The sequence below is a fragment of the Microcaecilia unicolor genome, chromosome 14 (genome assembly GCF_901765095.1).
Source record: "Microcaecilia unicolor chromosome 14, aMicUni1.1, whole genome shotgun sequence".
Classification (NCBI taxonomy): Eukaryota; Metazoa; Chordata; class Amphibia; order Gymnophiona; family Siphonopidae; genus Microcaecilia; species Microcaecilia unicolor.
In genome coordinates, this window is record NC_044044.1 from 35,711,510 (window position 1) to 35,727,144 (window position 15,635).

Genomic DNA, 15,635 nt, shown 5'->3' on the forward strand with positions numbered 1-15,635 from the left:
TCTCCTACAGTGGATGCGGTGGTGACGGCAGTCACCAAAGCTACTGCCATCCCGGTTGATGGGGGGACTGCCCTCAGAGACCCTCAGGATAGGAAGTTGGAGTCTTTTGTTCGGCGAAGTTTTGATCTCTCGGCCTTGTCTCTGCAAGCCGCTCTATGTGGAGGTCTGGTGGCTCGGGCGTGTTTCCGTTGGGCTGAAAAGCTTCTGGATGGTCCCGCGCTAGACAGGGCTGCCGTGGTGCAGGAGTTAGCCAAGTTGGAGATGGGATCTTCCTTTCTGGCAGATGCTAGTTATGATTTGTTGAGGGCTTCGGCGAAGAATATGGCTTTGGTGGTTGGAGCTCGTCGGGCCCTGTGGCTTCGTGGATGGACTGCGGATGCGGCTTCTAAATCCAAGTTGTGTTCGCTTCCCTTTAAAGGGTCCATGCTTTTTGGAGAAGAGTTGGATAAATTGGTGCGTGGTCTTGGGGAGGCGAAGATTCCGCGGTTGCCGGAATTGCGACCTAGAGGAGGGGGTCGCGGCGTGTCAGGGCGTGCTCGTTTGAAGGATGCCCGGCGCTATAGGCCAGGTAGGTTTAGTGCGCCGTTTAGAGGCAGATATTTTCAGCGTACTCAGCCCTTTCGTGGGGGTCGTCGAGGAGGACGCGAGGTCTCGGGGGGAGCTCTGTCCTCCGGTCGTGCTTCCCAATGAAGGTTTGCGGGTCCAGCCTCTGGTGCGAGTAGGTGCTCGGTTGAGTCAGTTTTATCAGAGGTGGGCCCATATCACGACAGACCAGTGGGTCCTCGAAGTGGTGCGAGACGGGTACGCCTTGGAGTTCGAAGAGTTTCTGCCAGATTTCTTTGTAGCCTCCCCTTGCCGCTCTCGGCTCAAGGCCGGGGCAATTCGGCAGACTCTCCGGCGGTTGATAGATTTAGGGGCGGTAGTTCCGGTGCCGGTTTCAGAGAGAGGGACCGGCTGTTATTCGATTTATTTTGTGGTTCCCAAAAAGGAGGATTCCTTCCGGCCTATTTTAGATCTAAAACGAGTCAACGGGGCGTTGAAGGTTCCCTCGTTTCGCATGGAAACGTTGCGGTCGGTCATAGTAGCGGTTCAGTCGGGAGAATTTCTCACTTCTCTGGATCTGACGGAAGCTTATCTGCATATTCCCATTCGGAAGGCGCATCACCGGTTTCTTCGCTTTGCGGTTCTAGGACATCACTTTCAGTTTTGTGCTCTACCGTTCGGACTGGCTACGGCGCCGCGTACTTTTTCCAAGGTTATGGTGGTAGTGGCGGCGGCTTTGAGGCAGCAAGGAGTATTGGTTCACCCATATCTCGACGATTGGCTGATTCGAGCCAAATCCTATCAGGAGAGTGTGGAAGCAACAGCGAAGGTAGTATCTGTTTTGGAGTCGCTCGGCTGGGTGGTGAACAGTGTCAAGAGTCATCTGGTTCCGTCCCAATCCCTAGAATATCTGGGGGTTCGTTTCGATACGGTGCGGGGCCTGGTGTTTCTGCCGCCCGTTCGGATTGCCAAGATTCAGGGGCTGATCCGTCAGTTTTCTGCCAAGCGGTTCCCGTCAGCTCACGGGTATCTTCAGATTTTGGGGCTGATGGCGGCATCGATAGAGGTGGTGCCGTGGGCCAGAGCTCACATGAGGCAGTTGCAGTCAGCGCTGTTGGATCGTTGGTCGCCGCAGTCTCAGAGTTTGGAGGTCAGACTATTCTTGCCGGAGGCGGTGCGATCCAGTCTGCGGTGGTGGCTTCATACTCCGAATCTGGAGAGAGGGATGCCCTTGGATTCTCCGGATTGGATTGTGGTGACCACAGATGCCAGTCTGGCAGGCTGGGGAGCACATTGTCTGGGGCAGGTGGCACAGGGTCGCTGGTCACCGGACGAGGCCCTTTGGTCAATCAATCGGCTCGAGACTCGGGCGGTCCGGTTGGCGTTGCAGGCTCTGCAGTATCTTCTCGCCGGGAAGGCAGTTCGAGTTCTGTCCGACAATGCCACGGCGGTAGCTTACATAAACCATCAGGGGGGCACAAAGAGTCGCGATGTAGCCGAGGAGACGGCAGAGTTGATGCAGTGGGCGGAGCTTCATCTGCAGAGTCTCTCCGCAGGTCATGTGGCCGGAGTGGACAATCTCCAGGCGGACTTTCTGAGCAGGCACACTCTGGATCCAGGAGAGTGGTCGCTGCATCGTCCGCTGTTTCATCGGCTGGTGATGGAGTGGGGACTGCCGGTGGTAGATCTTATGGCAACAGCCAGCAATGCTCAAGTGCCCAGGTTCTTCAGTCGGAGGCGGGACCCTCGGTCCGAGGGGATCGACGCGCTGGTGCTTCCGTGGCCACCGCGGCAACTGTTGTATGTGTTCCCTCCTTGGCCTCTAGTGGGGCGCGTAGTTCAAAGAATAGAGCGATACGTCGGCACGGTGATACTCGTGGCTCCGTATTGGCCACGTCGTCCGTGGTTCGGCGATCTAGTGCGGTTGGCAATCAAGGGTCCCCTGAGGTTGGACGGGTCGGTGGTGTTGTTGCAGGGTCCTATCGTAATGCCCGACCCGGTTCCATTCTCGCTTACGGCCTGGCTCTTGAAAGGGACAGGTTGAAGAAGAAAGGGTTTTCAGCTAGAGTAATTGAGACTATGTTGCAGTCTCGTAAACAGTCCACGTCCTTTGCTTATGTGCGGGTGTGGCGGATTTTTGAGAACTGGTGTAGGGATCGTTCTTATTCGCCTTGGAACTCGTCTCTTCCGCAGGTGTTAGAGTTTTTGCAGGATGGGGTGGACAGAGGTCTAGCTCTTTCTTCTTTGAAGGTGCAGATTGCGGCCTTGGCTTGTTTCCGGGGTAGGATCCGGGGGGTTTCCTTGGCATCTGCTCCCGATGTGGTTCGGTTTTTGCGAGCGGTGAAGTTGATCCGTCCTCCTCTTCGTCCGGTGGTTCCGCCGTGGGATTTGAACTTGGTCTTGGAGGTTTTGGTGGGACCGCCCTTTGAGCCTTTGGTTACAAGTACTTGGAAGGATTTGACTTTGAAGACAGTGTTCTTAGTGGCTATTACGTCGGCTCGGCGAGTTTCGGAGTTGCAGGCGTTGTCTTGTCGGGCGCCCTTTCTGACCTTTTCTAAGGAGAAGGTGTCGTTGAGGCCGGTCCCGTCTTTTTTGCCTAAGGTGGTCTCTTCCTTTCATGTGAATCAGGACATTTCTTTACCGGTTCTGGGAGATAGGCTCGGAGATTCTTCTCAGCGCCGTTTGGCTAAGCTGGATGTTCGTCGAGTTTTGCGGTCTTATTTAGTCAGGACGCGAGAGTTTCGGTCTTCGGATAGATTGTTTGTGTTGTATGGAGGACCTAAGAAGGGAGCTGCGGCTTCTAAGGTAACAATTTCCAGATGGTTGAAAGAAGCAGTTTCTTCTGCGTATTTGCTCAAGGGACGTAGGGTGCCAGAGTTACTAAAGGCGCACTCGACCAGGGGGGTAGCTGCTTCCTGGGCAGAGAGTGGTTTAGTGCCGCCGCAGGATATTTGCAGGGCGGCGGTCTGGTCCTCGCTGCATTCATTTGTGAAGCATTATAGAATTGATGTGCAGGCCAGGCAGGATGCCAGTTTTGGGGAGGCAGTGTTGACTTCTGGGGTGCAAAGTTCCCGCCCTTAGATGTTTACTGCTTTGGTACTGCCCAAGCGTCTTGACCGGTCTGGAGGGTCGCTGAGGAAGGTGAAATTAGATCTTACCTGCTAATTTTCTTTCCTCTAGACCCTCCAGACCGGTCAAGAACCCTCCCGCTGTGTATATTTCTGGTGCTTTGTCCTAGTGTGCTTGAGAGATGATTGATATGGACATTTCTATGTTGCTATTGCTGATAGGACTCTAAATTAGGAGCTTTGGGTTTCTGAAGTTCCATTGTTTTCCTCTGGGTTTCAGAGAAGGACCGCAACGCTGTGGCGTTCGGTTATTTGAAGCACGTTACCAAGAATTGTTTCTGAGTACAGGGTTCTTTGACCTTTCGGGGTTATAGTTTAGGTTTTTTCATTGGTTGCGTTTTGCTTTGTTAAGGATTTACTGGCTGCTTGGGGGTTGGCTGCTGGCTTATGCTAGGTTCAGTTTTTGTGTTCTCAGTCTCCCTCTGCTGGTAGGCGTGCATAACCCAAGCGTCTTGACCGGTCTGGAGGGTCTAGAGGAAAGAAAATTAGCAGGTAAGATCTAATTTCACCTTTATGTCCAGTGTACAGTGCTGTGTACGTATAGTAGCGTTATAGAAATAAGTAGTAGTAGGCTCGAGTAAAAACTCAAATTCCTTTTTTTCTAGAATAAAAACCAAACAAACCCATATTCTGGAATAAAAGGCATTTGAATTCAATCTGCCCTTGTTCACCAGCACCTTACAGCTTCATGTACAAATTTTGTGTTTGCATGGATGTATTCTCTTCTAGTGCTCAGTTTTCTCTTTTATGTCATTAGCTTTCAGAGACCAAGATCTTCACTGCATCCAGTGTGACTGCAGCGCCCCTACCTTCTGAGAATGTGACAATTACAGCTGGGCAGAGGTGAGACTTTATTGAAAACAGCAGGTCTCTTGCTGCAAGAGGGCTGGTTCTGAGCTAGTGCCAGAAGGAAGGTTGGTAGGAAAAATGTATTCCTTTTTGTCCTCACCAGTCAGAACCTGTGAGCTCCATTTGTCGGAGATGGAGAACAGTGTATTGTGTTCTGCCCTCTAAAGGCACCGTGCAAGCTAAATTCCTCAGTATTTCTTTGTCTCCAGCATATGATGTCGGACAGATTGCAGCTCCTGAAATGTTCTGCGAGGCTGTCTCCTGGACCAGTTGGAGAACTGGATCCCAGTGAGCAGGGGGAGTTCCTTAGGACTACTGGGGAAAAATAATTTATCTTTTCAAGTTATTTATTGATATTTATCAACCATCTTTATAAAGAAATTCACCCAAGGTAGTGTACAACAGACACAGTTTAGCATAGAACTTTTAGCATAACAAAAATCAAATGATCAGCACAGTTGGCAGTCAAGAGTTCCAGCACAGAGAAGTTGGGAATTGGCATTGGGGGGAGCACAGCTAACCAGCATTGACGGAGGGCATTGGGAGCGACACTTTCAACAAACCTAACGTACTGGGCAGGTCACAGTGGATACCCCAGTCCTATCTGCTTCGCTATCTGTAACAATTAGTAGCAAGTGGCTACAGTTCAGGAGACAATGGAGGCCCCAGAGGAGAGCATTTCCGATGCCACAGTCATTGCAGCTCTTTGGAACACTGCAGTACTTGTCGGGCCATACCTTACTCATGAGTGGATGATTTGGGAACTTTGGGGAGCAGTAAGGACAGTATTCGGCTGGTGCCAGCTCTGGAAGTAGTGATTATGGATTCAACAGAGGCCTGTTCAGGAACAGCAGCTGTTTTAAATTCTGGTTCCCTCAAATCTGAAACAAAAATAGGTCCTTTTTGTCATCATTGGAGATTTTTTTTGGAGCTACCAGAGTTTTCAGAGATTCCTCTTACTCCATAGGACATTTCTTCTCCTCAAGTGTTCTCAGGGATGCTGGGAGCTATCTGCTGCTGCTCCTACTCAGTGGTGGAGGGTAGCAGGGCAAGCAAATGGCAGTTGGTGGACTTTCGAGGACTGGGACTCCATCAGCAGCCTCAGCAGCACTATCAGATCTGTCTTTCTGGCAACAAAGCTTGGAGGAGGGTGAACTGCCAGTAGGTAAAGAGGATGATCCTTCAATTGTGTATCTGTTCTGAAGAGCTGCAGGAGGTCATCGCAAGGGTCTTAGAGACCCAAAGTAAACTGGTGTCCTCTGTCCAGGAGGTTTTGCAGATGAGGAGCCCTATCCTAGAGGGAATTAAAGACCTCAAAGGCATTTTAGTTTCCCCAGGCCATTTAGGCTGTTTCTCTGTGGAGTGGGATTCTTCTGGGGCAGATCTTGGGGTACGTAGAGCTATGGTGAAGCATTACCTATTTCAACTGGAAGAGCCCTAACTGTCGTAGCCTTTCCTCATAGGGAAGTCCTCCCATCCCCTTTACCATTTCCGTCGCCCTTCTCTGCACCTTCTCCAATTCCTTTATATGAGGTGCGGCGACCAGAACTGAACACAGTACTCGAGGTGCGGTGTCACCATGAAGCGATACAACGGCATTATAACATCCTCGTGTTTGTTTTCCATCCCTTTCCTAATAATACTCAACATTCTGTGGGCTTTCTTAGCCGTCGCCGCAGCAGCAGAAGTTTTCAACGTCTTATCAACGATGACTCCCAGATCTCTTTCTAGGTCTGTAGCTCCTAACGCGGAACCTTGCATGACATAGCTGTAATTCAGTTCCTCTTTCCCACATGAATCACTTTGGCAGATGACGTTCAATGTTGACAAGTGCAATCTCCTAGTCTCACAAGGTCCTCCTGTAATCTTTCACACTCCTCCTGCGACTTGACGGCCCTGAATAACTTTGTGTTCTAATGTTACAGAATGAATTCGTAAAGAGGGGTCATGGTTTTGATATACTGCCTTTCTGTGGGTAAAACCAAAGGAGTTTACATATATGCAGGAGCTGCTTTAAAAGTGATTCTTCAGGAGCACCTGTAATGGGCCCCCAAAGACACTGCTGAAAACTCATCTTTTTTTTTGGGGGGGGGGGGGGGGGGGAGTGCTGTGGCTGATGTAGTCGGTTTCACCCGTAGTACAGTTATTCCAGTGTTTTTCTGTATGACTAAAATGATAGCGGGGATGGGACAACTTCCCTATGAAGAAAGACTAAGGAGGCTAGGGCTATTCAGTTTGGAGAAGAGACGGCTGAGGGGAGACATGATAGAGGTATATAAAATAATGAGTGGAGTGGAACAGGTGGATGTGAAGCGTCTGTTCACGCTTTCCAAAAATACTAGGACTAGGGGGCATGCGATTAAACTACAGTGTAGTAAATTTAAAACAAATCGGAGAAAAATTTTCTTCACCCAACGTGCAATTAAACTCTGGAATTCATTGCCGGAAAATGTGGTGAAGGCGGTTAGCTTAGCAGAGTTTAAAAAGGGGTTGGACGGTTTCCTAAAGGACAAGTCCATAAACCGCTACTAAACGGACTTGGAAAAATCCAAAATTCCAGGAATAACATGTATAGAATGTTTGTACGTTTGGGAAGCTTGCCAGGTGCCCTTGGCCTGGATTGGCCGCTGTCGTGGACAAGATACTGGGCTTGATGGACCCTTGGTCTTTTCCCAGTATGGCATTACTTATGTACTTATGTCCATTCCTATCTGAAGACAGATTTTTTTTCCTGTTTTGTGCAATTATTAGTTATATTGTTTGTAAACTACTTAGACCTATCTAGATTGGGAGATTATCACAGCAATAGCTGGATTAGAATGGGGCTAAAAATGATTATTTAGGTTTTTCAAAGAATTATGATGCAGTAGTAGAGAAGGCTCTTAAGCAAACATGCTCGGTTTTTCCACTTCTTAAGCCAGTATGATGAGCCATAAATTAACTCCATTACATCTAGGTTCAAGGTTTAATTGTATTTAATATATTGCAGATCAGTGGTACCTAAGCAGTTCACATAATTTAAGCATAAAATATAAAATGATACATTCCTTAGCGTCCCTCCGGACCGGACCAGGATTGGACTGATGGGTTGTGCACGCCTACCAGCAGGTGGAGACTGAGAAAATACTGGTCCAGTCTGGAGGGACTAAAGGAAAGCAAATTAGCAGGTAAGATCTAATTTCTCCTTACATTAGCAACACAGGACTATTGAAACAGTTCATTGTGGATTACAATAGTTTAAGAAAATGAACCAATCGTCAGATAATTCACAGTATTACTAATAACACATTCCTAGTGTAATATTGGCTAATAAAATACAAAGAATCTAACAAATCTCTTTTGGAACCTGAGGCAACGTATTTCCTAAATAAAAAGGTCTTAAGTGACCTCCTAAAGATTTGATTATTTGTAATCGATCTAAGTTTAAAAGGCAAAGAGATCCACAGAGCTGTAGCCTGATAATGGAAAAAAAAGTTTTCTTAATGACCAAATGCTATCTACTCCTAGTATTCTCGAGTTTTCAAAAGAGAATCAATCCACTCCAGTACTGAATTGTTCATGTCTAAAAGGGTGCTTAATTCTAAGAGATGAATTCTAGTTTTCAATTAAATTGACACAATGTATTCTGCCAGTAAAAGTCATAGTCCAGTCATCAGAAACAGGACAATGAACCAAAATGTTGTCAGCCTGTATTTAAAAAAAAAAAAAAAAACACCAAAAAACGTAATTTGGCTTCCTCTAAAGTTGCTCCTAATGATTGCAACAGGATGTTAAATAGCATAGGTGAAAGAGGCGAGCCCTTTGGGATGTCACAATATGCACTCCAAGATTGTAGAAAACATCACCGCTCTTAACACAGTAGGATGGATTGGTAAGGAAATCTTGAAACCACTCTAGAATAGAAGAGAACTACTCAATATAGATAGCAAAATCTCATGGTCCGCCAAATCAAAAAGAGATGGGAACTAGGGGTGGGAAGTAATAACCATAAGAAAACAGAAAGAGAGAAGAGAATGACTGTAATACGTGAGTGATGTCTTTCCCCACCTTTTTGTTCTATTTAGGATTGACTTGGCAGTGCTTCTGGGGAAAACCTCTTCCTCCTTGGAGCATGAGTCTACAAACTTGGAGTCATCCCAGAGTCCTTCACTTTCCCAGCCTCTTGTCTTCAGTAATTCTAAGCAGAGCCCGATCTCCCAGCCCAGCTCGGGAAGCTCATTTTCCCACCACAGCGTGGTAAGCAGTGCCGTGAGTGATGGAGCATATGTAGGAAGAAGTGAATAAGTTTCCTAGCTCTGAATTTCTTCTACTGGGGAGAATATGTGGAGGAGTGGCCTAGTGGTTAGGGTGGTGGACTTTGGTCCTGGGGAACTGAGGAACTGAGTTCGATTCCCACTTCAGGCACAGGCAGCTCCTTGTGACTCTGGGCAAGTCACTTAACCCTCCATTGCCCCACGTAAGCCGCATTCAGCCTGCCTTGAGTGGGAAAAAGCGCGGGGTACAAATGTAACATAAAAAACAAATATGAAGGAATGGGTGAAACTTTTTTTTCTGGCATATACTGCTGTTTTTTTTTTTTTTCTTGCACTGATTGATTCCTGACAAGGTTTTGAGTTGCTTTAATATGAAAAGAGATTTTCTAGTGTTTCTTTCATCCCACAGGTGAACATGTTGGGAAAAGGGTTTAGTGACATGGTGGAAGCTAAGGGTGGCAGTACCACTGGTTCTCAGTTCCTGGAGCAGTTCAAGACTGCACAGGCTCTGGCTCAATTGGCGGCTCAGCATTCCCAGCCTGGAGGAGGAAACAGCTCGTCATCTTGGGATCTGACATCCGCGCCACAGTCATCTACACTGGTACAGTATGGTAAGTGGCAAACGGGATAGCGGCTGTGGTGTGTCAGGTGCCCAGAGTCTGTTTCTTTTTTTTCTTGTGCTTTGCAGCTGTTTGTTGTTGTCACTAGGACTCCTGATTCTAAATGCTGTCTTTGTTGAATTCAGATTTAAAAAACACAACCGATTCATCAGTTCACACCCCCTTCACCAAGCGCCAGAGCTTTACTTCAAGCTCCACTATGATGGAAGTATTTATGCAGGACAAACAGCCTGTGGTGCCTTCTGCAGTTCCCGCCCCTCCTTCCTCACCCCTGCCAAGTAAAGCCAGCATCACTGCTCAGATGTCACCAGGATCTTCGGACAACCAGTCTTCTAGTCCTCAGCCAGTTCAGCAGAAGTTGAAACCACAGAAGAAAAAAGCTTCCTTAACGTCCAAGGTACCCATTTATCCTATCTTCTTCCCATTCCCTCAAGCTAAAGAAATACCCTTTTCTGCAAGTCTGAATTGTTCTCTCGTGTTCAGGAGACTGGCTGGCTTGGTGAAATGGCATGAGGTTCTGGAACTGTTCACTTACCGCTAACTCAGTAGTGAAAAAGGTTATTACTAAGGCCCCGATCATCTGGGATTCTCTGGTAGGCGTTATGGAATTGGTGGGAGACTGGGGGCCTGAGTTGGTGGCAGTGGTGCGTCTTTCCTCTCTGATGCCTCCTTTGTTGACTTGGTGCTTGAAAGAAGACAGCAACACTGCCTGAAGCTCTTGTCGCCCTCTGCTGCTTTGGCTGCTGGTATGCTTTGCAGAGCCTGGTTAAACCGTGACACTCTGGCCCGTGACAATAGAGGAAGATGCAGCCTGAGAAACTGCTTTGTTGTCCTGCCCCAAGCTGAGTGGCAGCATCAGGGAGCAGATGAGAGTGAGGGAGGGAATTCTAGTGGTACAGAGGAAATGTGGGGAGAATGAATAAGGGGATTGGAGGGCAGAAGGGGGAGAATGGGTTATGTGAGGGTTTTGCAGGTGGGGTGTAATAGTGAATCCCTCCCTTACCAGGCTGTCAACTCTTGTTGGATTATCTAATGGAGGATTGCTTGTGGACCCTGATTTGTTTTTGGGCTCTCGTGTTTGGAGATGATGCAGAACATATAAATGTACAAAACTCTGCCACATAAAAGGGAGTGTAAGAAACACATTAATACAATAAAAATATATACATTTTATTAAACTTCATTTTTATGGGCATCACACTGTTTTGTCACAGACTCTGCAGAATCTACCTTTTGAGGTACCACGGCTGGTTGGGAACCGAGGTTGTGAAATGAGTTATGGCCTTGGTCTAGTTCTTAGTGGACAAGACTCAAGATCCCTAAATCCACTATCACACTGTGCCAGAGAGGTGAAAGGTTGCATAAGCATTTGGACTGAATTACTCATTCTTAATTGACTGAACAGCTTAGGGAAAGTGTTGAGTTGATTTCCACTGCTCTCAACTTGGTAATTCAGCAAAGGAAATGGAGAGATCAACCTTTAAAGGGTGGCATACAGCCTATGTTCACCAGTATTCTCTGTTCCCAACAGGGGGTGGCAGATGTACCATGCAGCTGTCTTTGAGCTGATCTGGTGGGGGTGGCTTCTGGGCCCAGCTGGACAGTTAGTACCCCAGTTTAATATTTTAGAGGGAAAAGGGAAGGGGCCCTTCAGAGCTCTCATGGGTTTGGGGAACATATATAAAGGAATCCAGGTTCCTGCCCCTTCCTCCTCCTCTGACTGGGCTTGGCTACCAATGTTCCCCCTCCCCTCTCAATTTCTTTCCACACTGCTGAACCAATAATAAAGGTCCGATTGGAGGCTGGCAACTCCAAGGAGCACTATAATGGTTTGCAAAAGTGGAATAAGTCAATAGTTCATATCTGCTGTTTTCTTCCTGCAGATTCCTGCTCTGGCAGTGGAAATGCCTGGCTCAGCAGATATTTCAGGGTTGAACCTGCAGTTTGGAGCTTTGCAGTTTGGTTCAGAACCTGTTATTCCCGAGTACGAATCCACACCTGCTACAAGTGCCTCTGTGACGCAGTCTCAGGGCAGCCTGTACACAAGCACTGCAAGGTACAGTATGATAGAGGGTATGAAATGATGGGACGAAATAGTGAATTAGCAGTAAACATGTAGCCAAACCCTCCAGTATGAAGGGGAGAAGGGAGCCCTACAGTATGTCTCGATTCTACAGCGCTGCTGTCAAAGGAGTTCATTAATGGCATACCAGTAGACCTTTTCTGGCTGTTGCTGTAGCCTTAAAGGGGGGACAGCGTATGCCAGAGGAAATACGATGTTGCTTGTAGATGTGATCTGATATGTCGTTGTCTGATTTCCTACAGCATTGAACAGCTAAATTTGGGACATACTACCTTCTCTTCTTTGCCCTGCATTTGGATCATAGGGCAGTGGTTCTCAACCTGGGGGTAGGGGTAGATGAGGTCACAGAATTAAGGCTGCTCTCTTTCCCTGCTCCCCAGTTAGCATTGGGTCTATGAGCCATTGAAAGTTCACAGGTCTTTCCCTGTCCTCCTGTATGGGTCCCTAGTGCACAGTACTGGTTTTCTGAGCATGTGCTGACACATAGCCCTGTGCTGGCCGCTGCTACTATAAACACCACTACGGCTGCTGCCTTCATGCTTTGGATAAGTGGTGGGAGGAGGAAGTGGAGGTCTGCAATTTCTTTCCCTTATCCTTCACCAGACCAGTCCAGAACCAGAGAGCAATGTGTTGTGTGTCCTGCCCTGTGAAGGTGCCTGCATCCTCACGTGTTCAGTATTTGTCTCCTCTGGATGGTGATAGTCATACCCTTCAGTTCCTGGCCAAGTTGCTGACTGCAAACCAGTTGAACAAGGCTTTTAAAAGCTTTGGCTGCTTAAATTAGGAGGTACTCAGGCTCTGAGTGTCTCCCCTTCAGCCTTATTTTCTGTCTACTTCATCTTGCCAGTAATGAATTTCTTCAGCCAAAATTCATCTTCTCTTCTATAGTAGCATAGTAGATGACGGCAGAGAAAGGCCTGTACGGTCCTTCCAGTCTGTATAACAAATTTTAATGAGAGAAAATATATTACCGCTGGTATTATTTCTGAAGCAGCAGAAGAGGCACGCTTGGTAGACGCTGTGGAGACTGGTGCAGGGTCTATTATTCACAGGGAAATGTTTTATTTCTGTGGCCGATGTTGTTCGGACTCGGTTTTTCAGCTCAACTGAAGGCAGATGGGGTGCTGTGGTTATGAGGAAACAGTGGGTTTCTAAGACTATGAACTGTATTATTTACTGATCTCCTAATTGGCCACAGATGGTGATTCTCTTTTTTTCTAAAGCTGTACCAGAAGTGACAGTTTCTTTTTCCCGCCTAAGGTAATTTTTTAGTCTCAGGTAGGAAGCTCAGAGGTAAACATCTCTGACCTGAGGCCCTGTTCAGATTTGTGAGCAGTTAAATTTCCTGAAGCTTCTTCTCAGGCACTTTTAAGATAGTGAACAAGTGTTAGTTTTATATTAATTCCTGTTTGTTTTACCTGTTATTGCCTGTTAATTTTCTATCTGTTTTTGTACAGTTTACTGTTCAAATCTTGTGACAGTAAGCCTATTGGTTATTGTTTCTGATGTCCTGGACTGACAGAATCCTGGTGGTTTGTGTGTTAGAACTGTGGGACCACTGGGAATGTGGCCCCCAGTAACCTAGAAATCACTGGGGATAATTTGAAAGTGGGAGACTCACCCAGAGGTGCAGTTGTGACCCAGTCGGTGGGAGGAGGGTGCTAGTGGCCACAGGGTTAGCCCCAGGCGGGTGCTAGGTGTTTTGTGACATCAGTTGCAACCTGTATGTCAACCAGTGCCACCAAGCAGACTCCAGGGCAAATAACCTTGAGGGCAGTACCCTGCTCCTTGCTTGATCTGACTCTCGCTCTTGTGTGCTTAGATTATGGCGTTAACTCTGCCAGCCACGGGCCCTTCTTACTGCCATGTCCCCTCCCGCCTGTGACCTGCAGGCCAGAGTTAACACGATAACCCAGCACACAGGAGCAGGAGAGCAGTCCAGCCTTCTCCCTGTGCCTGCCACCGGAAGCCTGAAGAAAGCAGCTTTTCTGTTGCTGGGGGAAATCTTGCCCTTCCCCCTTCGGGGGCCCTGATACCAACTGCCTGAAGCGTTTATTACTGATGGGGAGAGAGGGAAACACCAACAGAGCATGTAAACCTGTAAGTTCAGCAGCTGGCAAGAGAGCCTGTTCCCTTGAATTTGTATTGCTGCTGCACAAGGCTTTTCTGTTGAAAAAAAAAAAGTCTCAAGGTCTCTAAGTTACTCCAGAGCTTCCTGTAGCCTTGGAGTTTTCAGAAGGCAGCACTTGGAAGGTCTGGAAGCCTAGAACTCTTCTGTCAGATGTTCCTCTCCCATTCTGTAATAAGAACATAAAAATCTGTAAATTACCTCACTTGTCCCGATTTCCAGGTCATTTATAAATGTTAAATAGCACTGGTCCCAGTACAGATCCTTGTGGCTCTCCACTATTCACTCTCCTTCACTGAAATAAATGGCTGTTTAAACCTGTTTTTCTATTAACCAGTTCCTATTCCACAACAGAACATTGCTTTCTATCCCAAGGCTTTTTAATTTTCTCAGGAGTCTCTCGTGAGGGACTTTGCAAACTATTTCTAAAAATCTAGATTCACTACATCAACTGGCTCATCTTTATCCACTTGTTTTTTCACTCTTTGAAAGAAACGAAGCATATTGGTGAGGCAAGACGTCTCTTGGCTGAGTCCATGCTGACTGTGTCTCATTAAACCATATTTGTTTGTGTTCCTTAATTTTATTCTTTATAATAGTTTCTACTATTTTGCCCGACACTGAAGTCAGGCTTACTGGTCTGTAATTTCCCAGATCACCCTTGGAGCCCTTTTTAAAAAGCATCATTACTTTGGCCACTCTCCAGTCTTCAGGTACTATGGATGATTTTTAAAGACAGGCTACAGATCACTAACAGCAGATCAGCAATTGTACCCTTGGGTGGGTATCATCCAGTTCAGGTGATTTACTACTCTTCAATTTGTCGATTTGGCTCAGTTTGTCTTCCAGGCACACTGAGATTTTTTTCATTTCATCCACATCGTCACCCTTAAACTATTTCTGATACAGGTAGGTCTATTAAATAATCTTCAGTAAAAACTGAAAAAAAGAATTCATTCAGTCTCTTCTGCTGTGGCCTTGTCCTTCCTGAGCTTCCCTTTGCCCTTGGGTAATCTAACAGTCCCATGGATTGCTTGACAGGCTTTCTGATATCCAGGATCATAAGTTGGAATCGGTGCTCAAGCAGGCTTTTGAAATTTCAGCAGAAGGGCTAGAGCTTCTTATCTTTCCCCCTAACCAACCTCTCCTCCTCCCCCATTCTGTTTTTCTGTGGATAACACTCTCATCCTGTCTCATCAGCTCGTAACCTTGGGGTCATCTTCGACTCCTCCCTCTCCTTCTCTCCACATATTCAACAGAATGCTAAAACCTGTCGTTTCTTTCTCTATAATATCACTAAAATTTGCCCTTTCCTTTCTGAGCACACTACCAGAACCCTCATCCACGCTCTTATCACCTCTCACTTAGACTATTGTAACTTGCTTCTCACAGGTCTCCCACTTAGCCATCCTTCAATCTGTTCAAAATTCTGCTGCATGACTATATTCCACCAGTGTCGTTATGCTCATATTAGCCCTCTCCTCGAGTCACTTCACTGGCTTCCTATCCGTTTCCGCCTACAGTTCAAACTTCTCTTATTGACCTATTCGTGCATTCACTCTGCAGCTCCTCAGTACCTCTCCACTCTCATCTCTCCCTACATTCCTCCCCAGGAACTCCATTCACTGGGTAAATCTCTCTTATCTGCACCCTTCTCCTCCACTGCTAACTCCAGACTCCGTTCCTTTTATCTTGCTGCACCATCTGCCTGGAATAGACTTCCTGAGCCGGTACGTCAAGCTCCATCTCTGGCCGTCTTCAAATCTAAGCTAAAAGCCCACCTTTTTGATGCTGCTTTTAACGCCTAACCCTTGTTCACTTGTTCAGAACCCTTATTTTATCATCCTCACTTTAATATTCCCTTATCTCTTGTTTGTCCTGTTTGTCTGTCCTAATTAGATTGTAAGCTCTGTCGAGCAGGGACTGTCTTCATGTTCAAGTGTACAGCGCTGTGTACGTCTAGTAGCGCTATAGAAATAAGTAGTAGTAGTAGTATATGGAGGCTTGTAAATAAACTGGAGGGGCTGAAGA

General features: G+C 47.0%; 1 protein-coding gene across 12 annotated transcripts in view; it reads left to right on the forward strand.

The window, feature by feature from the left end:
- Positions 1–15,635, forward strand: part of UBAP2L (ubiquitin associated protein 2 like) — a 127,936-nt gene that overhangs the window by 23,201 nt on the left and 89,100 nt on the right. For all 12 annotated transcript variants that reach the window (XM_030188166.1, XM_030188167.1, XM_030188168.1 and 9 more), the window contains 5 exons: positions 4,429–4,514; positions 8,585–8,756; positions 9,183–9,384; positions 9,519–9,790; positions 11,277–11,449. In XM_030188166.1, the coding sequence (XP_030044026.1) occupies positions 4,429–4,514; positions 8,585–8,756; positions 9,183–9,384; positions 9,519–9,790; positions 11,277–11,449 (905 nt within the window). The remainder of the gene's footprint in view (positions 1–4,428; positions 4,515–8,584; positions 8,757–9,182; positions 9,385–9,518; positions 9,791–11,276; positions 11,450–15,635) is intronic.